At 37.8% G+C, this 22,783-nt stretch overlaps 1 protein-coding gene across 1 annotated transcript in view; it reads left to right on the forward strand.

Moving 5' to 3' along the window:
* NFATC3 (nuclear factor of activated T-cells 3) overlaps window positions 1-22,783 on the forward strand; it is a 74,779-nt gene that overhangs the window by 16,241 nt on the left and 35,755 nt on the right. The window contains exon 3 of the mRNA XM_019471376.1: window positions 7,188-7,350. Within this exon, the coding sequence (XP_019326921.1) occupies window positions 7,188-7,350 (163 nt within the window). The remainder of the gene's footprint in view (window positions 1-7,187; window positions 7,351-22,783) is intronic.

Consider the following 22,783-nt stretch of genomic DNA (forward strand, 5'->3'; position numbering starts at 1 on the left):
TATTAATTGGATCCTCTTTTTCTTTCACTCCTTTCCCAAACTCTGTATTGGCTGTGGGAAGGCAAACACAGATGCTTCAAGTTGACTTTCTTATTTAGATAGCCTGTGTCCATATAGGTTATAAATAGTCTAGAAGAATACCAGAGCAAGTGTTTCTTCCTAGAGTCTATTCATATTCAAATATCTAAATTTGATCCTCTTGCTCACACTGAGGCACCATCTGAAAGGGGTTAGTATGGTCATATGAATTATCTTAAGTGTTTCCTTAGGTCTTTGAAACTTTGTGAAATTTCTATTTAGTAAATATTTATGAAACCATGTAATATTGGGAAGCTCTTCCAAGACTGATCCCTTTTATTAAAATTTCTTGCTTAGAATCCAGTCAGCCTCCTTGAGTACAAAGCTGCTGTATTAGAAAGATGAGTAGCAAATACTATTTTGAAGTGATATGTATACTTGTTTTACAGAAATTAATGTTCTCAGTTACAATGTATATGGCTCTTCTGTGTCTGAGCCATCTCCCCTGAAACAGCTTCGCAGTTGTAAGATTTCCAGAAAGTGAAAAAAAAAAAAAGGAAAAAAAAAAAAATTAGTCTAGTTTACAATACTTCTTTTTAAACTTGATCAAGGGAATAAAAATAGTATAGGGATGACCCAGAAACCTCTGCTGAGCAATCAGTATAATATAATATAATATGATATAATATAATACTTAATATAATACTTTTGGTGAGGACGGACTTGTCAAAGTACAATTCATAAGAGATCAGCAACATTTATGGTGTTAACAACCATTGTTAGTGTTCTGGAGTTAACAACCATCACAGACATGGCCAGCGCTGATGTAGGTGACATCGGGTGTTTTGTTAGAAGAGTGGTCAATGATGATGCAATTGAAATGGTGGGGGTTCTGTTGTTTTTTGCTTTTAGGTTTGTTGTTTTGTTTTCTTTTGCTTTAAACTTAGGACTTCTAACATGAATGGCTAGTGGAACAGTGAGTTTTAGGTTCTGTAAAGTAGATCTTGAGAATCTAATTTGTATCTCAAGCAAATAGGCACTTTGTAGGGTAGTAAACTTAATGAGTCATTCACTTTTTCTTTCTTTCTTTAACCCCTGAAATATTTGATGGGAACAAATGGTGGGTTTGTGTCTGGTAGATAACCAGGCAATATTCATTAATGGGGGCAAAAATCTTGAAGTAAAACCTAGTTTCTTTTACTGTGTCTTCCCTCATGGAATTCTTAGAGACTTAACATGTTGATTTAAAAACTACTTTGTAAACTGGTGTTTGTCTTCGGGCTGCTATGTCACAAATTTAACCTAGAGCACTGAGAAGTGATGGGATATCAAGTAGTTTCTTTGTTCCAGTGGTGATGAACAAACAGGCTTTGATAGATGTATTTACAGTTCAGGAATCTCTTTAGTCATGGATACTTAATGGCAACTTGAGAGTATTTTACCTGCAGTTATCTGGCAGTTACCGCAGGAAACTAGGATTGCTGACAATGTTGCGTACTCTCTCAGAAAAAAAATAGTTTAAATATAGTGGTAGATGGCCAAATACTTGGAAAAGTTGCTTCTCTTGTCTGAATCCTTCTCTTGGAAGTCTGGGGAGTAGAGAGGAGCAGAATTATGTTCTATTTTTAACATAAATATTGGGACTTTGGTCTTAATTTTAAGAAGAATAAATCTTTCAATGTGAGTGGACTATAGGCAAACTTAGTCTGCTAAGTAGTTATCATCTTATTTTGATAAATAGAAATAACACCAGCTATGCTACGTTAGCAAAACTTTAAAATGAAAATATTTGCAAATCGCTGACTTTGAAGATAAGGACACACTTAAGTGAGACAAGCAAGAGAGCTTCGAACCTCTTAGATTTTTAATAAGCTAGGCTATTTCTGTAATGTTTACACACCAATAATGAATCCAGAGAAATTCAGGTAGTGTTTAATATGGGACCTTTGTGTTGTACATGTGATTCAGCCCTCTACTTTGTTCTGAAATGACAGAGTATAGATTTTACTTGGCAGTATACTGTATCAATACTCTGAAAGCATGGTTAACTGTGGGTCTGCTGGTAGTGGAACAGTGATATTTTGAATGTAAACGGTATTAAAAAAGTCTGTTGATAAGCCACTGTGGCAACTGGAATGGCCCCCAAATTCTTAACTCCAAAATTACTCCACCAGGGAAAATGTTGCTTTGTTCTAGGTAGTGAAGAGGAACCACAGCAGTATTTTGGCTCTACAAGGATTCTAGAAAAGGACGCTAGTATTGGATCATAGTTACAACTTGAGATTCTCAGGGGTTTGCTGTGTTGCAACATTGACTTGTCACAGGATACGCTGTTGGTTAATCTCTGCAAAAACTTGGGATGGGGAGAAGATGTGGAATAGCCATTGCATGGTCAGTGAGCTTTTTCCCCACAGTGACAGATTCTGATGTGTTGGAAGGAGCTGTAAGTGGAAAATGTTATTTTTGCTGCAACTAAGAAATAATTAAAAAAATCACTCTAGGAGATCTGTGAATCTCAACCAACAAAGGAAATAAGAACTTTCACAAGCATCTTGAGTTCCTAGTGGATATCTTTAAAAGGTTATTACTAGAATTAGTGACTACAAAGAGGCAGGAACATGTTCGTACAGAGTGGCTAAAATGAGTTCTTGTATCAGTTCCACCTGTGTTCAAAAACTTTCTAAGCAAGGAGTCCAGGAGAGCATTAGACTAAAACTGAGCTAATCACACGTGCTTCAGCTGAGGTACCAGTGTTAGCAGTTGGTCTGCACAGAGCCACAGCTATTTGTCCAATGAATTATCCAAGAAGAGTGCTACAAATGGAAGGTAACTGAAAGTTTTTAACTGGATTATTTTTAGTGGCTGTCATAAGCTTTGTTCTTACTTCTGTCCCACATGTACTGCTGTGGGGCCACAGTCAAATGCAAACAAGTAGTCCTGTTTCTGGGGTTTGTTTCTTCCTGTGCGAGAGAGGCATAGCCAGCCCGTGAGCTGGGTCCTGACTTCTACAGGTCTGAATACTGAAGTCCATATGGACACATTTGGCTGTCCTTATGCTGAACATTAGGTGTTTCCTTATCAATTTGTGCAGCCTGAATCAGTTCTGGTTTAGAAATAATGGTTGCAGAGGAAGAAGGTATCTGTTAAATTAATACTGATAAAATTGTGACTTCAGTGATAATTTTAAATGCAGTGGCTTCTGCTGAGGATGCTACTGAAAGGTTTCCTTCTTTACTTCTGAGTTTCCTTTAATAGCTGCTGTTCTCTGAAGCCTTTAATCTTGATGTGATAGGAGTATGAGCTTTTGGAGGCTCGTTGCATTAATCAGATTATAAAACTTTCTTGGTATTACTGGAAGAACATTTGTAGGTTTACAGATTGGTGCTGTTTCAACAACATGCTAAGATTTGATTTAATGAAAGTTTTAGAATGACTGTCACTCATTATTTCTGTTTCCTGACGTGATTTAGTGCTTTACTAGGAGGTTAGTGCATTGTTAATAAGGTTTTTACTCACCTAAAGAAAAGAAAAAATTAGAGAAACTTCTGTAAAAGACTAAGTCACAAGCTATTGTAACAGTAATTTGGCGATGAAGCGGGTAGAATTTTCTGTGGAACATATGGAAGTGTCTACAAATGTATTCCTCCTCCATCAAGTCTGAAAAGTGAGAGATTTTAAATAACAAAGGTTCTTACTTCTTTTAATCTTTTGATCTAAAATGACTTGAAAAAAACCCCAGTCAGCAGCTGATCTGGGTTCTGGGTTCTGAATGCAAAGTTAGGTGGCTTTATCAATAATGCAAATGCTATTGTGCTGTGTGCAAGCTGGGGGAGACAGAAGTCTTTTTGTAACACCAAATTTTTGCTCGTTTCTGAAGTGGCTAAGCTTCTTATTCTTAAACATGTTCCAGGTATTTTAAAGGGTAATGCAGCTAAATTTTGAACTTACGTAAGTTCCGAACTATCAGAGCTCATTGGAGTTCAATGCACAGTTTACAACTGATAAACAAAGTAACTGTGGTGAGTTAAAAGTCTAGCAGTTTTACTTCTGACCTTCATCTAATAGTGTAGACTGAACAATATTTTCTTGAGAACAGATCCTTAAATGCAGTAAAGCTAGCAGCTTCAGACTTACTTTCCCATATGCAGCATCTGGTACAAAAATAGCATTGCTTCATATTGAAAAGTGTTCAAAATATATGCAAACTTGTTACCTCTTGCCCCTCAAACACTGATATGACTCTTCTGTTTTGATACTTATTTCTACATGGTGTAAAAAAAAAAAAAACCAAAAACCCAAGAGTTTGTAGACTGTATTCTGATTTTTTTTTAAATTTATTTAGTGTCCAAGCTTGTGGGTTCATGTGACTTTCAGAAGGTGACAGTGCTGGCTGGGAAGTTCCCACTCTGCCTCTCTCCCACTAGTTCTGTTTGAAGAAGCTGTATAGACAACTGGGGCTCTGGTAAATTAACAGGATTAAAAACTTTACCTTTCAAAATGAAATAAAGTTAGATCACTGATCCAGGTTAATGTGTATCTCTACAGCATTTGTCTCAGAAATAGTGAAAGGGTGATGTGGAAGCAGAAATAGATTAAACTGATATCCTCACAGGGCAGAAAGATGCATGACAGTGTACCCTAAGACTTTAAGATTCCACTGCTGCTGAGAAGTTGAGGGTGACGGAGACAGCAGGAAAAATATTCGGAGAGAAACAAAAGTTTGGATATCCAACATCAAACTCCAAAGGGAAGCAGCTGTAACTCTCTAGCCTGCTACATCTAGAAAACATCAGTTTGATGCAGCACAGCCTCAAAGGTTATGTAATTTATTTGGAAAACTGTGTTGAAAGCTTTCCAATTTTTTGATGTTTTAGGCATCTGCGCATGCTTGCTTGCTCTCTCATGCTGATATTTTCTATTTGTTTTCAAAGAATGACAAAATCTTGAGACTTGGTTATTTTCCTGTCTCCGTGTTTGTTCTAGTATTCCAAATATTTTTTCAGGAGATAATGGGAGTATCTGATGCAGCTTGTGCCACGTTTTTATTAGTTAATTGCAGAAGGAGTAAACCTCTCTGAGAGGCTATATGGAGAGTGGTCACAAGCAACAAATACTTTTTTCTTGACTGAGTTTATTATTAAACTTCCAGTAATTCCTTCCAGTAATTGGTATATAGTCTGTGGTGTGTGTGTTATACCAAGCTCTTTTAGGGACCGTATCTGTTCACTGTGTATACCAACTATTTTGACATACTTGGTTATATGGGGGGGGAGGTTTCCAGAAATACTAAAGAAAAATTTCTCGCATGCTACATTTCTTTTTAAACTCTCTTTAGTATCTTCTAATCCTGACGTTTTCTTTCCTTTTTCAGACTGAAGACTTGAGTCCTCTTCTCCTTCAGTAGCTATAAAAGTGAATGGCAAGGTCTAGTTGATAGCCAATAGTAGCATTTAGGCAGTACATCTTGGCCTGTGGTAAGTATCTGGAAGGATTGGGCTTATACTGCATTCCTGTCAGTTTCCTCTTTTATTGCGGACATCACCAGTCCTCTCCTACCCAGTAAATACTATTGCTGTGGAAGGACCAGTCATCAGACCTCCTTACTGGGGGAAGAAGAGTCTCTGCTGTACACTGAATGCTTGTGGCGATGATATATTGCTCACATTTCTTCCTTTCAGTAAGAAGAAAGGGAAATACACTTGTTCCTCCCATTGCTCTCAGAAGGGTGCTTCAGGAGATAAGGCTTATATAATAACGTTAGCTCTCTCCTGAAGTGCACGGTAGAGGTACTCCATGAAGCAGCAGGTCAACAGGCTTGTAGGTTGTTCTCCTGTAGGAGGAGGCCAGCAAGTGGTGCTGTTTCTTCTCCCTCTTTACATGCTTAGTGACAGTGATTTTTGTAGTAAAAGGTAGATGTATGGTGCTGCAGGCTGAGCCCAAGTCCGTCCAGATACTTGCTAAAGACAGAGCTTTCTTTTCTTTTTTGTTCAGTCCAAACATTATCTTCTTTCTCAACTGTGGATGTGTTTTATAGGTCTTAGCTAAATTCTCCAGAAGGTATAATTTATCTTTCTTGGACCTGTAGCTATTCATGTTTGTGGAGATTTGCATGGCTTTGGATTGATGGTGGGGTTTTTCCTGACTTCCTGTAAAGCGGAAAGAAATGGAATTGAGCTTTCTCAGATGACAATACAAACCAATATTTGTCCATCTCTTTAAAACCTGATTTTCTTTCCCTGTTGGTCAGAGTAAGGTAGTCCAAAACTATTTTAATAGAAGCTTACTTTTATTGTAAATGTTCTTGTTTGGTACACAATGCTATAAACGTTCGCTTTTAAATGTTCATAAATTAATTTGTTCTAGCAGGTAATTACTGACTTGAATCTGACTGTTCATCTTATTAAAATCATAAGTCTATAAATCTATGCAGGTAAAAGGGTAGGTATGAAAACATTGGTGATATCATGTGGCTTGTTTCCCTTTGAGGTTCTTCCATATTGCTTCTATTACTGCATTTTGTTCTTCTTCCCTGGAGTGACTTTTCTACTGTGTGTAAGGGTATATATAATCTGTGGATAAGCTAAGCGTGTACTTTAGTTGTCTTTGTCTGTTGCAGTAAGTCTTCATGCTTAGATAGGACTACTAGCTTTAAAATTTTGGATCATCATATAGTGTTCATTTTAATGATAGTTAACAAAGTGCAGTGCTTACCAATCTTAGAAAACCAAGAACAACAAGCTGGAAGATAATAATGCAGAGAGTTAAAACTTAACGACTTACACGCTGAACTTAGGCTGTTCCCTCTAAACAATATTTGAACTTGCTTGCTGATACATTTGAGGATAAAAAAATTAATATAAAGGCATTATAGAATGGCACTGGTAATGTGGGGCAAGGGGGTTATACAGTACCTTTCTTTTAATCAGGTATTGGAAGGAAGAAATTCCACTCAAACAACCCCCCAAAAAATACTTAATTGAAGATTTTAATGCACCAGCAAAACTTTGGAATTTTCAAGTAACAGTTTTAGGCTAATAGCTATTCTTAATTAGTCATCATTTGTTAGGAAAGTGACGTCATTGTCTGTATTTTACAGTGAAGTTACTTTCTTTGTACTGTGGCCAAATGGCATAGTTCATTTAACCATAGTGTGCTCATCTTGATTGCAGCACATCTTCATTGCCACCTCTTGACTGGCCTTTACCAAGTCACTATGGGCAGTGTGAACTGAAGATAGAAGTCCAGCCTAAAACTCATCACAGAGCTCACTATGAAACAGAAGGAAGCAGAGGAGCAGTAAAAGCATCTACTGGAGGACACCCTGTAGTGAAGGTAGGAAGTCTGGCTTTCTTGAATAGAAGATAATTTTTTACCTACAATTATCGGTATTTACAATGCTGTGAATCGTTACCTCGTGTGAAGCTTACAGTCCTTCCTGGGTAAGATTTTCTCCCTTAAATGTAACTTGTTTGATACAAAAGTTAGTTTTAGATGTTTAAAAATTTACAGTTTGCTACAGTTACAGTGCATGTCACAATTTTATGCTATATGCAGTTTTCTGCTTGTAAATGGATTCACAGTGCAATAGTGTATTACTTAACGTATTCAACATGAACTTTAAGGAGGAAGGAGTGTGCATGGGGGCAGCTAAGAAAAGTCACAATAACGGATACACTGAAATATGATATAGCTTCATTTGAATAGGAAATCATTTTTCTTTTGGTGTTGAGACAGCTTCTGAACACTATAAATGCCTCTTTTTTGTGTTTTTATTAGGTTATTTCTGTGAAATGGTACCCATAAATTCTCGTAACTTTCACTTAAATGTTTGGAGTAAATTAAACTTGACGCTTCTCTTTCTTCAGCATGAACCAAAGGTTATTACTCACAGTTTAATGGTAGCTATTTCCTTAAAAAGTAAGGCATCACCTAGTTTCATTAGATTTGGACTGGTTATCTGTAAGGGCAAGTAAGACTTCTTTCTTGCTTTCTTTTTTTGACATCGTTTCCATTGTCCTAACAGAATCATGCAAGCTTTATTGTCTCTTAGAACAGTTTTGATCAGTTTCAAGAAAATGCAGTAGTGCAGGCAACAGCCCTCATCTGGCTAACAGAGGGTGGTGATATACTGACTGTTTTGATAACTGGTACCTGCCATTAACAGTTGCTTTGGCTGGGTTCTTTAGCTAATACTAAATATTCCAAATGCTAATGGCATTTAAAGTGTATTATTTAAATATTTTGCAAACACCATCCAATTACTGTTGAGGTCAAAATTAGATGTAAGGTCCTGGTAAATTAGGCTTGGCTTTCATAAGAAGGCTTTGCCATCCTATTCTCTTTGAAGGGAAAGATGTGTGGGTTTGGTATTGTGGAGATATAACTGTGTGCACAAGCTGTGATGTGCTCCTCTGTGACTCTCAGAGTACAGGTGTGTATGCAAATATCTTACTCTATGCTGGGAAGACTTCTGGATTAGTTAGGGGTAGTCACTGATGTCTCCTTTAATATCTATGGTTCATGCAGCTTGAAAGGGAACCCACCCTCTCATTCACTGGCTGTGGGGAAGATTGTGCTGAGGAACTGTGGGACTTCTTAAGATGCCTTGATTTATCAATTTGCCACATCCTCGGGTGAAAGCAATGTCTCTTTACTTGTTCACCTCAATCTTGCTTAATGGTCTTTATCTTAATCCCAAGCCGGGTTAAGATCAAATTTAACTGTTCATTTATAAGTCAAATCAGACAACAATTATAAGATCTTTATAAGGCAAATAGGAGAAAAAAAATTAATCTGATTACATTAAGGTTACAGCAGGTTTTGTCTTTTCCCCCAAATCCAGGATATTTCCTGTTCTTTTCCAGCAAAATGGCAGTCAGGGTTTCAGTCCTCAGTCTTTCACTATAGCAGTCTATACATTAAAAATGTATTTGATATATTTATCCTATTCCAATAGTTGGAAGTAACTCATTACTATTTGAGACCAGATGCAAAGTGCTAGTAGGATTCGCATAATCAGTCCCCATTCTCTTTCTCCTACTCACACTGTAGTACAAACATGTTGTTGCTTTTTCTCCTTATAGTTTATTCCTCCTCTCTAGCAAGCGAATTCTGTCATGTTTTGTAATTATGTCAGTTTTGGAACAGCTTTAATGTTATACCTATATAAATAAAGATGTAGCAGCAGAATTTAAATGTCTTGGACTATCTGCTCCTTTTTCCTTGCCTAAGCAATCTCCTCCCTCCAAGCTCTTCATCTGAGGAATTTCTTCTTTCAACCTGACTCCTAGTCATATTCTTTGGACTATTTATCAAACTCTTGTTTCTTCTCTGATGACTTACCTTGAACTCTTTCATTCCTCCTTTTTTCCTCTTAAGACTTTGTATCTTTCCTCTCTCTTCCTCCAAAAAAGGGCTGGTCATCTGCATTCTGTCATCTTTCTTGAATGTCTTTCCTTATCCTTCCAATTCCATTCTTAATCTGAGTTGTTCTTCCAACTTTCATGTTCCCTACAAAGCTGCTCAATGTTCTCCTTCTCATCACAATACCATGGCCTAACCAGCTCCAACTTTCTCCTACTGTCAGACCTGCTAGATTTCTTATTACAGTAGGGGAAAGCGTCAAGTGCTTATCAGGGAAGTCCATGCTGCAAACTAGAGAAAATTGAGGATGCCTGAACTAGGTTGGAATCTGAAAGTCAGCCGGGCACATTTCTTCATGTGGAGTATTGTGTTGCTTTAGTCGATGGAGAACAAGTAAACACAACTTTCACGTGCCAAGGTGCTGGCACTGGAATTTAACATATTGTTAATGAGGACAGAAACTTGAGAGATTTTAGCTGACAAAATAAGTCTCTGCTGAGCTTTTGCAAACTGCATTCAAATTTTTTTTTTTTTTTTTTTTTTTTGCCCCTGGGTGCTTGTGTCTTGCACTAATATTTGCATTAAAGGAACCTGTTTTGTTGATGTTTATAAGATTTGACAAATATATGTAGGTTTTCTTTTGCTTACAGAACTAGATCCTTCTAAGCTGCAGTACTAACAGTAGTTAGTACTAGCTGCAAGTTAGAAAAAACAGATCTGTAATCTATGTGACTTACATCAATGATTTTAAAAGCTATTTATTTGCACTAGAACTGTGAAATACCTTGTTATGACAAGAATGCTGTTTTAAAAATGGGAGTAGTATTTATGTGTCTGACAGTCTCATGCTTAAACACATGGATTGTGCTATTCCTCTCTAAATTAAAATGAATGCAAATGCAAATCAATATTCTGTTTTGCAATTTGGTCTCTTCCAGCTGGATTAGAAATTAATTGTTGTGCTTGATGGGAGAGAGGAAGTTGTTATGAAACAAAACATTGATTTGTATTAACTTTTTACTCACTGCTGGGAAAAACAGTATGCTAAGGGCCAAGTTTGGTGAAAGGCTGTGAAGTAGCTGTGAGCAGATGAAAATTACTTTATTTAAATACAAAAGTGAAATCTTTTCCAGCATTTCTGGAAGCTTATTATGCAAATCCAGTTCACGATATGCATTACTGTTTGTTTCTGACTTAACTTTTCTTTTTGGTGCTCTTAGCTTTACATCAGTCACTTCCATGTGTGTGATCATTGCAGTAAAGTACTCGGCATTTTCTTGTGTGAAATAACTGCATGTTAACCCGTGTCAGAGACAAGAAAGGATACGGGTGAATAGAATAGAATATTTCAGTTGGAAGGGACCTACAACGATCATCAAGCCCAACTGCCATGTCTTTGGGTGCCTGAAGGCCTGTGTGCTTTTGCTTGCTACACAATTTGTTTTGCTCTTGAACATTATTTTATAGAAAGCTAGAGTATTTAATTTCCGAACTGTGAAACCTCTGTAGTTCTGCATGTGCAGTTGAAGTATTATTTAAAATAAAGATTTTAGGATAGTACATAGCTTCAAGCCATTAATCTATTGGTGCATGTCATTAATCTATTGCTAATACTGTACCATACCTGTTGCTAGGAGACTAAGCTTCTGACAAATTTGGCATCATCTGTTGTGAGTACGTTTAATCAGCTTATTTCCAAATGTGAGGAAATGAAATGAGTAAAGCATCATGCTTTGCTTTGTAAGTCCATTGACTTTAAGGAAGCAAATTCTGTAATGAAATTCTCTTGTTTTCAGCATTTTTTAATGCAAAACATTCTAAATAGAAAATACCTGTCATTTTAATCTCTGCTTTCTCGGGAGTATGTTCCAGCTAATTCATGTCATCTGGAACAATTTATTTTACCTTGGTAGAGAATCTGCAAGATAACGCTGACAATTTTCACAGGGAAGGAATCAATAACTTGGCAGAACGGCTAGCAAGAAGAAAGGTGGCATGTTGAACTTTCATCATCCAAATTACGTGGAAATTTTGTATTGCATTGTCAGAAGACATAGAAAGCCTCTGAGCACTGTCTACCTTTACTGTTCTAACTCAGTAGGTTAGAGTATGTACTTTACCCATCTATGAAGACTTTTAAACAAATAGCTGCCACATTTCATCTGACACTAAATGAATGATCATCATTGCTTGAATTTCCCACCCTCCCCATAGATCAAATTGTACATAATAAAAATAATGTTTACACTTACAATTTGCTAGAATGAGATTTTACTGTTATCTAAAATGGCTAGGGTTCTTCATGAGACTTCACTTGGATAATGCTTATGATCAAAAACATATAAGCATTTTAGAGCAGGTGGGCACATGATAAGGATCTCTGTGACTTTTTTTTATTTTTGTGTTTTAGCTTTCTGATCTAAAATGAATTTTTTCTTTTTAAAACAAACAAACAAACTTGTATACTGTGTTCCTGCTATTCATGTCAACTTCTGCAGTTTTCTGAGTTTTCTTAAGTATTTTAAATTTAATGGTATCTTTTGGTAGTAAATTCCATAAGCTGTGTTGTGCTCAACAAGAAGTATTTCCTTTTTATCTTTTGTCCTGTTACTAGTGAAGAAGGTGATCTACATGATACTCTTCTTGATAACCGTACAACGTGATGTACTGAGGGACTGTTGAGCTAGCAGCTACTTGTTAGCACCGTTCTGTATGCAAGAACGAGTATCTGTCCTGTGGCCATTTACCACAGTGGGAATCGGTTCTAGATGTGAACTATGATAAGGGTAATTTATTCTAAAATGGATGATGTATCTGCAACAAACACTGTATAGAATCCATTTGTGTCCCATGCATGCAAGACAAATTTGGGGCAGTGGTAGCTATTAAGAATTTGTCTGTACCAGAAGTGTCTTTTTGCCATAGTACGAAGGGTTTAAGGATAGAATCATTCATTTATTCCTCTGCCGTAAGCGAAATTCTTACTGTAGTTGATTCTGCAGTAACAGAGGAGGGGAAGCATCGTGTAATCCATGTGGACAACTCGGCAGTATTACAGCTGAAGAAAGGTGTAAGATCAAAAATTAAAGAAATTTTAAATAAAAACTAGTTTACTTAAATGGTTATACGCTTCTAGTCACTGACAAGCAAACAGTAACCTCCTGTGTGAGATTTAATGGAGACCTGTGAAAGAGGGACTGAATGTCAGCTCTGTTTAAAGTGATTACAGAGCTTGAAGTCATGACTGAAGAGCTGCAATGGAAGAAAAAGTAAATTAATTTTGAACTACTTTGAAAATTCTGAAACAGTAATGTGTCCTCAAAAAGCCTGTCAAACTTTGCCTGAGTTCTGGTAGGAGAAACTGTAACCTACAAGAGAGGATCTAACCGAGCAATGTCAGAGATGATCCAATAAAAATAAATGAATGAAGGATTGTCTAAATGAGTGTATGTTTCCTGGCTTGTAATTCTGTGGCTGTCACCTTTTTGCAGGTGTTCTGTGTGGCCAATTCATGTAACTACTTGAATAACAGGTATATCAGAGTTCTCCCTGTTCTCTAAGCCCCATAAACAGCACGCTTTTTCTGTGTTTCATGACCCTTCCCATTCTTCCTGTCTTTCACTTTTCAATTTCTATTTTTGTCTTGAATTCTTCCCTGTTTCGTACATCACTAGAAGGCAGGCTGTATCTCAGCTCTAATTACCTACTGTTGTTTGGTGATAACAACAATAAATCTAGAAGGCAGAAGGTAAGTCTCAGCCAGTGTGAACCGTGTAGTGGGCTGTATTGGGAAAAACAGTGACCTTTGGATGGGATTCTGAAAATACATATCTTTTAAGAACAGTTTGATGACTATATAGGCATCTTCTGCTCCAGAATCCTCAAAATAGGTAGTTAAAGCCATATTGATGCAACTACTATACGTTTGAATACTCAATCTAGAAAATGCAGTAAATAATGTGAAGAACATTTAAAATGGCACACTGGACGACACAGTCATCTGCTTTTTGTATCGTATGTTACTAGAATGTGGAAAGGTAGTAATTTTTTTCCAAAGTAAAACCAATTTATGTTTTTTTTTCTATAGGTTATGTGGGAATAACCTATTTCTGTCCTGGAAAAGCTTGTCCAAAAACTGTCCATAGCATAATTTGGCATTGGGAGTTGGTATTTCAGGAATAGCACATTTTTTTTCAGGAGTGTAGAGCAAACTGCAAATGGATAGTGTATTGTGATGGCTAGTTAGATGTGACTGGCAATTCTGCACTGTGTGAAGTTGTACTATCAGTCTAACACTATTTTAGCTATGAATTGATCTCCTTTTTTGGGTAGCGTAGAATGGGACAGGACTCCGAGCTAAAACATTCTTCAAAATATGCCTGAAATAAGTATTTATAACACTTTCAATCCTGTCTGCAAGCAGTGAGTAAGTGTGTAAGAGTGCGAGATTTCAGAAATAGAAATCCAAGTTTTTAAACCCTGAAGGATGTTCTGTACGTTGTGTGAACATATGGTATCATGACCAACAATGCACTGGTATTTGCAACTACTTGTTTGCTTTAGTCCTTTGCAGGACCCGTTTGTCTTTGTGATGACCTTTACAATGTTTTTAAAATTGGACTTGTGCCACTATCTAATAGTTTATTAAAGTTTGTTCCTTTTATGTCTCACTATTTTTTTTCAGAATTGCAAAGTTCTGTACTATTTTAAAGTCTTCAAGTCAGTCTACTCGATAAGTTTATTTAGTAAAAGAGGAAAGAGGATGCTTTTTTGATGTGCATGCTTTTCCTTCTCAGTTGATAGAAAGGTACATCAAATAATCAAGTGATAGAAAATAGTACTGCACTTCAGGAAGGGGAAGTAGATGTTGTTTTGGTTTAACATTTCATTTTAAAATCAGAAATTTAACTTTTTGTAACGTTATAAACTTTGCAGAATCAGAATGAAATAAAAAAAAAAAATCCCATTTTGGGAAATACCCCAGGTTGGGGTATTGCCTAATAGATCTGAATAGAGTTTTCTTCCATGAATTTCTCCAGTTTCTTTTAAACAGTCCATTGAAGATTATAGGTCAGCACTCACTGCACCTCTGCAAGGCCACAAGGGATGACTGTGGTCAGTCTGACTTTCAGTAACTTCCCTGAACTCTAATTTCTTGGTTTTATTTATATGGTTTGTTTCAAGGTTTTCAAAATGCAACTGTTGATAAATTCATGATGAATTGTACCACTGGTGTTAGTCATTGTGTGTCTTTTGTTTCAAATTATGTTCATCTTCATGCCTTTGGATCTTTGTCATCCCTTGCTTTTATTCCCAGGTCATTATTAATAGGTGTGCTGTTCAGCTTGGCAGAGTAGCCCTTCAGCTTTTAAACCAGCAGTCTTCACAGTTCTTTAGGAAAGTAGCTGCACAGCACTTGGAAGTGAAATTCTTGTGGAGAAATGTCTGAAGAAAAAAGTTTGGTTCTTCAAAGCCATGCACCGGTGCCTCTTTGATATTGTTGTCCAAAAGATTCCAAGCTTGTGGGTCACAGCTCCGTTGTCTCAGAGGGCAAAACGTTTCAAAGGCGCGGTTTGCCTTTTTTCTTTAAATGAAATTTAAAAAAAAAAAAAATTTACTTTAGAAGTGGACTAAAATTTAATCAGTAAAAGTTCTTTTCCTTTAGGATTGTTTAGGTTTCATGGTGAATTATACCATATCTTTACTCAGACAGTCTTCCAAAGTAAAAGTAAAAATACCTAATTCAAGAGAACAGCTTTGTCTTTCCTTTCACCTCCATGTAATGGGGCCTTCATTCTCCTTTTTTATTTGTCCTCCTCCTTCATTTCTCATCCTTCATTCTCTCCTCCTTACCTTACACCCTTATGCCTTTGGGGGGGGTGTTCTAAGGAATACAGAAGTCACTGAAATGCATCCAGCTGCCCTGAGACTACCAAGGGGGAAATAACTAGTTACAACATGCTTTTCATATCAAGGTGTTGAAAAGCCTAGGAAATCTCCATCTGAAGTAAATGCTTAGTAAGTGCTTATAGTTCTTTACACAGCTGTGTATTTCCTTCCCCGTTCTTCATGTTTGAACTGAGGATTTTTATATGGATACTGGTGCATTTGGTGAAGCTAGAGTTGTTTATAATAGAGTCTTTTTTTTCACTGAAGTTATCCCAAATTTTGCCCCTGATGTGTCTTGTATTTCAAGACTATGCCCTATTTTTAGGGAGGCCTATTTGTATGTAAAAGCTTTCTTTCTAAACAGCCTACTTTACCAATCCAGTCATGCTATAAGCAGTGAATTAATTGTGCAAAGGCGAAGGAGCACTAAAGTGTTGATAGAATCTTCATCTTCAATTAGCAAGCAAAGAAAAAGGCACATAAAAGATAAAAAATGAGTATTAAACCCCAGTGAAAGTTTGGTTAAACATGGCAATTTCCTAATAAATGCTGGAAAGTTTTGCAGGAAAACTGCTTTTAAAATACAATCAAATGGGTTTTGGCACTGTCTGAATGTCATTAGTATCGTAGTATTGCTTGATTGCTGAGCATAAAACTTAGCTAATGAAATTATTTTTCTAACACCCCCCCCCCCCCCCCCCCCCCCCCCCCCCCCCCCCCCCCCCCCCCCCCCCCCCCCCCCCCCCCCCCCCCCCCCCCCCCCCCCCCCCCCCCCCCCCCCCCCCCCCCCCCCCCCCCCCCCCCCCCCCCCCCCCCCCCCCCCCCCCCCCCCCCCCCCCCCCCCCCCCCCCCCCCCCCCCCCCCCCCCCCCCCCCCCCCCCCCCCCCCCCCCCCCCCCCCCCCCCCCCCCCCCCCCCCCCCCCCCCCTCAAGTTTTAGTTTCTTTTTTTTTTCTTTAGTTTTTAGTCTGCAAGAGTAGGCATGTCAAACCCTGACATCACTTCTGGATTCAGTGACACTATTAGGTATTGGGTTTTTTGTAAATAAACAAAGGGGGTTTTGGTTCAGAAAAACAGACTACTTCAAAGTATACTAGCATTGTCTGATAAGTACCTGTTTAGTGTGAAGTGTATATTTTCTGTTGGATATTTTTCTCAAGTCTTGTTACAGGTCTTAAGAAATCACATCTTGTGGATAAATAACATTTACATTTGAACAGAGATTGGTAATACTTGGCCTGCAACAATAAATGGAAAACATAGACAGAACCTTCTTAATTTAAAAAAAGGTGGGGAGGGGAGGTAAAATTTCTAAATACTAGGGACTGAAAAAAGTCTTCTCACAAGCTTGTCGAGTGTTGCAAGCTTTCCTTTAGATTAGAGCATGGAATTGATGACATGTGAGCCAGATGTGGCCCCAGTACAATCTGCATATAACCTGGAAAAATGCTAACTTCTTTTTTCCAGGTTGATGCCTCTTATTTAATGTGACCTATTTGCTTTACTCGGCAAGAAAAAGGTTCTCGCCACTGCCACAAAATTCCAAGTTTAAATACTGCTGTCTTCAGCAATCAAATTAATCTATATAGTCTCTAGTGTTACACCTTTTTTTAAGGATTTTCCATATGTGCATTAAGAATGTATGAATGTTTTTGTAATATGAAATACAACTTCTTGATGATCCAAAAATTAAAATTCTCTCATTTAATTTACTGTCTTTGTAGTTACTTGGTAAAAATTGTGAACTAGTATTGACATGCATGCATGAGTTTACTGTATGCAGTATTGTAATACGGCTGGAACTGCTTTGGCATGAAGCTCTTGTGGCTTATCCTGTAGTGACCTTCAGTCTTTAGCCTTCCAGCTTTAGTTTAACTTACGCATGCACTGACCTTTGCTATGGAAACGATATAGAAACACAAAAACAACTTGGCCGAGTTTCCTCGGCAAAGCAGTGGGTGGTGTATCAGTATTCTATTACAGAGGAGGGTTTCTAGAGGTCAGTAGTGACAGTGTGCAGTAACTTACTAGTTGTCTACAGTACACGGTTTGCTACTCCTGGGAAAGTGGTATATCTTTTTTTAAAGTAAAATTAGTAACTTTTTGTGGTGTGCAGCTCTAGGATTGCACATTAATAGAGTGAATGCTGGAAGGTATACTTGAAAATATACCTAGTGCTCAACCAGTAGTTTAAGTTACTGTCTTTCTGTAAGTGACCCATGACCAAATCTTGGGAGGCTGATATTGTAGTAATTTATTGTAATGCATCTTCATCGTGGTGCTTCTGCAGCACTTACCAGTAGGTTGTAAAATGCTGTTAATTTAAATACCTATGGTCTGTATAGAGACACTATGTTCTTATTTGTATATATTGTGTATTCTTTACTAAGGTGAACTAAAGATACAGATACCATGGCTTCATTAGGTATTTGAACAAAATGTAGTATCTGTTCTTTCAAGTTAATTACGTAGGTATTTTCATTGAAGAACAATTAGCAATTTTTTTTACGGACTCAAGTGTTTGGGCTGTTCCAACATACAGAATTGTGCATAAAGCAGATGAGGTAATAAGAAAGCGTCACCCCACTGTAAATGAAACAAAGAACAATAAAATTTTTTTAGAATGAGAACAAAACTGTATTTAAAAGAAATGCATTTTAAATTCCAGAATATGCCATTTTTCCTGATTTGAAGTTGATTTGGGGTAGTAAGTCTCCATCGTTATTCACAGGACAGGTATTGCATCAATAATGGCAATTCAGGCTCCAAATGTCATCTTTCTTTTGGGGGAGAGATGACACCATTCCTAGGCGAAGGAAGGTAGTTCAGATTCTGTGATAATTCAGTCTCCAGTGGGGACCAAGTGTGGTGGGCAGAAAGTTCTGCTTTGCTTACTATGTAAAGGTTTTGTGTAGGGAGAGACATCCAAGGCTTACTCTTGCCAGGATTATTCATATAATGGACTTCAGAATACTTGCATACTCTTCAGCAAAGTGCTGAGTGCACCTGCAGTTAAATAAGGTAGGAGTACTTTCAGGTGAGTTAATGGAGTAATCCAGCATTGTCCTCTGTTCTCAGGAATGGTATGACACGGGCCGCTTTTAATTATGTGGCGCTAGGCATGGCGTGTTGGTTTCACTGGAGGCTTTGAATGATTATGTAATAGAAATTACATGGGATGTGCAGGCATCCTCTCCACAAGCTATCGGATCACTTTCTACCTACCCCCTTGGCTCACTCGCCCCTCCAGACTCTTCTCTTTGATTACAGACATTGTAAATTTTCAATTGTACTCTTGCAGAAAAACAGAAAAACTCTAGTCATGCCTAGAGTTGTCAGCTCACTTAGACAAGATTTAAGGGGAGAATGTTAATTCTAAAGCACAAATTTGTATAATAAACGTTGGGGGGTTTTTGTCAGTTGTTTGGGGTTTTTTTATCAAGATGTTGTTTTTGACAGTCTCTCCCACTGCCTCAAAGTTTTAGCTAGCACATAAGGCTGTCTCATTAGCATCCGTAGCCTATTAAACTTACTATCTTTTTTGCTGTAAATACGGCTGTTGGAAACACGAGGACACTATGCAACCTGCTCATTGCTTGCTTTAGACTGTGATACGTTTCCTTCTTATGTGGCCCCCGTTACTGTGATCAGGCCCTGAATTATGCTCTATAATGTGAGAGACAGGGTTATTCTTTTCTTCCCCACCCCCCAGCTTACTTAATTGCCACACTTACTTTCACACATTGGTTATATTTATGGTTTTACATTGTTTTTCTTTTATGCTCTTCTCTTTTTATTTTAAAACCTGAATTCTCTTTCTATTTTAAACCTTGAATAAATGCAATAAATCATCTGTAATGCGAAGTATACATTTATGAAGTCTCTCCAGTAAATTTAACAGGACTTCATTGCAGATCCTTTACAGCAGTTCATTTGAGACAAAGCTATAGTGTAAGCATCCGATTGACATAGGCGGGGGGGGGCCTTGTTGGCTTGTTTTTTTGTTTTTGAGACAGGTTTACACTAGCATGGCTTTTAAGTATGTATGAAATTTTCAGGGTTTTGTCCTGATGTTATTACAGATCATTTTTAGTTATAAGATGCGTTATTTATACATTTCTGTATTATAACATGCATAGGTTTCTTCTAAATTACTAGAAAAGTGTGTTCTGTTGCATGATAACATTTTCCCTTGTAGTTTCCTTGGGGCCTTGGCTTTCTTGTCTGTTTTCATTTAATTTAATATATAAACCAGAAGGAAAGTGACTAAAGGTGGTGCTACTGTGGGGGAGTCTTGTTGGGGGGGGTTTATTACTTCTTCTGAAGCTGTAGTAACATAGTTTCGAATTAGCTATACCAAAGTAGAAATGTACCGTAGTGATGTGAGACAGTCAATAAGCACACAAGCTTGTATCACAAGAGCATCATACAGAAAATGCACTTGATTGATAACCTATTGATATATAACTAATCTGTTGGTGGGGTGGGCATTTTTTGTCAGACTTTCCCACCACCTTCCCCTCCCACAATATGCTTTGCAGAAACCAGGCCCTGTGTGTCTTCCACAATAGCCTATCTGGGCGAACATAGAGGGTGAACTTTGCTCAAGAATAATGGAAGCAAAACTAGTGTTAGACGCGGCTTTGAACAATTAAAATGTAATATATGGCCATAGAGTCTCATAGGCAATACCATTGCAACTGCTGGCATGGGGTATATTTTGCTACACTAAATTAAGCTCCTGCTCTGTGCAGGCTTCTGTAGGGGACAGTTTCTCCACTGACTGTAGACAGACCAGCTTAGTTTTACGAGTATCCCTCCCCCCCACCCCTCTTTCTCTCTTTCTTATCACTAGTATCTCTTAGAACTGTTTGTACGTGTCCATTGTTAAGGAAGGGGAAGATAGCTTTAATTGGAAATTAGCTTTGTCACAGTGACCCCATTTGGCAGTTAATCAAATTTCTGAATAGGTCTGGCTGGTAATTTATATAATTCCCAGTATTAGAGTGAACGCATTTAACGAACGTCACATTTAGGCTGTATTCCATTGTGTTAAGATTTAATTTTAACTCTGAGGAAAATGGATGGTAGAGTCACAGTGTTGAGAACTCAGGACAAGATGGCTGCTGTAAATGCTAAACTAATATATGTCCTTAAATTTTCTTTAAACTCCTGAAATAATTCAGACTCATAGAAAATATGAAAATACTCATTTGGAATTTAAAAAAAATACATCTTTTGGAAAGATGTTGGAGCCCTGCATCAAGTAGAAAAAGGAACTTAGGCATTTATGTAGTTAATCGATGTAAGAGTCCCTATGCTCCACTGTCAACGCGACAATAACTAAGAGTAATGTTTATTGTGGTCCAGTTGTGTTCCTGTAGTTTACGGGTGACTTCTGACAGATGAAGGGAGAGAAACCTGTCAGTAGACTGATGGTCACAGGAGGTTCTTTGTCTCCACTGTAACACTTGTAAATGCTTGAATGTCACACTTACTCAACGTGGGCAGCAACTCTGATAATCTAGACTGTCTCCACTCAATGGCTGAGGGGTTTTTTTGGTTTGGTTTGTTGGGTGGTTTTTTGCTGGATTTAGCTCTGTTGGTACTGACAGCTCCAGGGAGAACAAAAATATTTTACATGTTTGACAGAACAAAAGCCTGCAAATCGTAGACATACATATATAAATGCAAATAAATGAGATCATGTCAGAAATTAGTTGGAACTATGATGTCAATTACAGAACAGGACATTGTATTTGATAAAAGCTGCCATGACTTTTAAAGATTGCTTAGTTTTTTGTGGCAGATATTTTTCCGTCATTATAATGAGGGTCTGAAGGGGTAAGGATTGTTAAACCCATGAGCAGATGTGACTCTTTGATTTAACGTTTTTAAGTAAGTCCGTTTGTTCCGCTTGCCTGTGCGTGCATGAATTCTCGATGGTAGCTGGAATCAGGTGGGGAGACAGATGAGAATTCATTGAGATTAAGAACAGAAACCAGTCTGCTTTAGCGCAACCTCATTTGCAGTCTATGTACAATGCAGTACAAATGTAGTCTACATTTTATGGTAAAAGTTGAACCGGACTGAGTTCTTAAAGGCACGACAGCTGGGAGATGTTGTACACCTCCCAAGAAAGGTACAAGGAAATTTGAGGTCAACAGAATTCGGAATTCTTTGTCTACAACCATGGAAAGCAGCAGAGCCTCCTTAGTGCAGTAATTGCCTAGAGACCTCCCAGCCCAGAAAAGCAACAGAAGCAGCACTTCTGAACTGTTTCCTTTCTTTCCTCTCCATTCACTTAAAAAAAAAAAAAAAAAAAAGGGGGGGGGGGGGGGGCATTTTCTGAGAGCAATCTCATAATGCTGTGATTGTAACAAATAATGTATTCGACCTATCGAGCTTTTGTGTCAGCTGCTCAAGATATGTGTGTTGTTGCTCAATAACAGTTATATGCTGTAGGTCATCTGTAGATTTTTAGCTGCAGTATGTCTCAGGAATTATTTTAGATTGCATTGCATGTGTGTGCTGGATACAAAGAGGTGAAGAACAAGCCTCGGTGGTTGTGTTGGGTTTATTTGAGTAAGCTCAGTTTTATTTGTCTTAGATGGTCTAGAGTCTGGCTGTTCTGCTTCTCAATAACGTTTAACCTCATCGGGCAAATGGGAAGAACACAAACTAAAATTAATGGAAAGGAAATATGACCATGCTGTTGTATCTAGGTGGATTATCTAGTGAGTATTACATCTTGGACAAAAGCATTCGTGTAAGGCTGAAAGCTTTGAGAATGGCTCTTTAAAGGTCCAGACTTCTGTTGGAAACCAAATTTCTGTTCTTGATTGAGAAAGCTCTAATAAAAGTGACCAGAATGGTAGGTGCTGTCATAGCCGAAACTTGAATATAGAAAACAGGCGTTCATTTGGTAAAACTTACTGCCAATAGTAGTGCATCAAGATACAAGGAAACTACAGTGGTTCTTCTGATTCCTGGGTGTGGGTGTGCTTTGGTTTTCTGTACTGCTGACTACTGGTGTTAAATTACTCTTGTAAGCAGGTTAAATTGACATGGTTTTGTTTGTTTTTAAGTGTTAGTTCTGTAAAGAGCTTGGATAATATTGTTGTGTGACCAAATATCTCTCCCTAGAGACAAAAATATTGACATGACAAAACCACGTTTAAAGAATGACTCTCTGGCCCTCACTCCAGTTTGAACATAAGTTGGTGTCGAAGTCAATGAAATGTAAATTTGTTGCATTGCTTTGTAGAAATTATGTAGCTTGCAGTGTGCATCAATCTGCCAATTGCAGGAAGGTGAAGTAAACTTCATGGATTTATAAGACATATTTTATAGGCTTCAGATTTAAAATTGCAGTGCCTAAAGGAAACTTGCATGTTACTGTTGGTTAAACTTGTTTCCTTAAATCTTCCGGATAATATGTTACCAATGTACTATCATAAAACTAGCTTTTTCTTTTAAAGGCTTGGTGTTTTGTTCCCCCCCCCCCCCCCCCCC

The sequence above is a fragment of the Aptenodytes forsteri genome, unplaced genomic scaffold (assembly GCF_000699145.1).
Source record: "Aptenodytes forsteri isolate BGI_AS27 unplaced genomic scaffold, ASM69914v1 Scaffold33, whole genome shotgun sequence".
NCBI lineage: Eukaryota > Metazoa > Chordata > Aves > Sphenisciformes > Spheniscidae > Aptenodytes > Aptenodytes forsteri.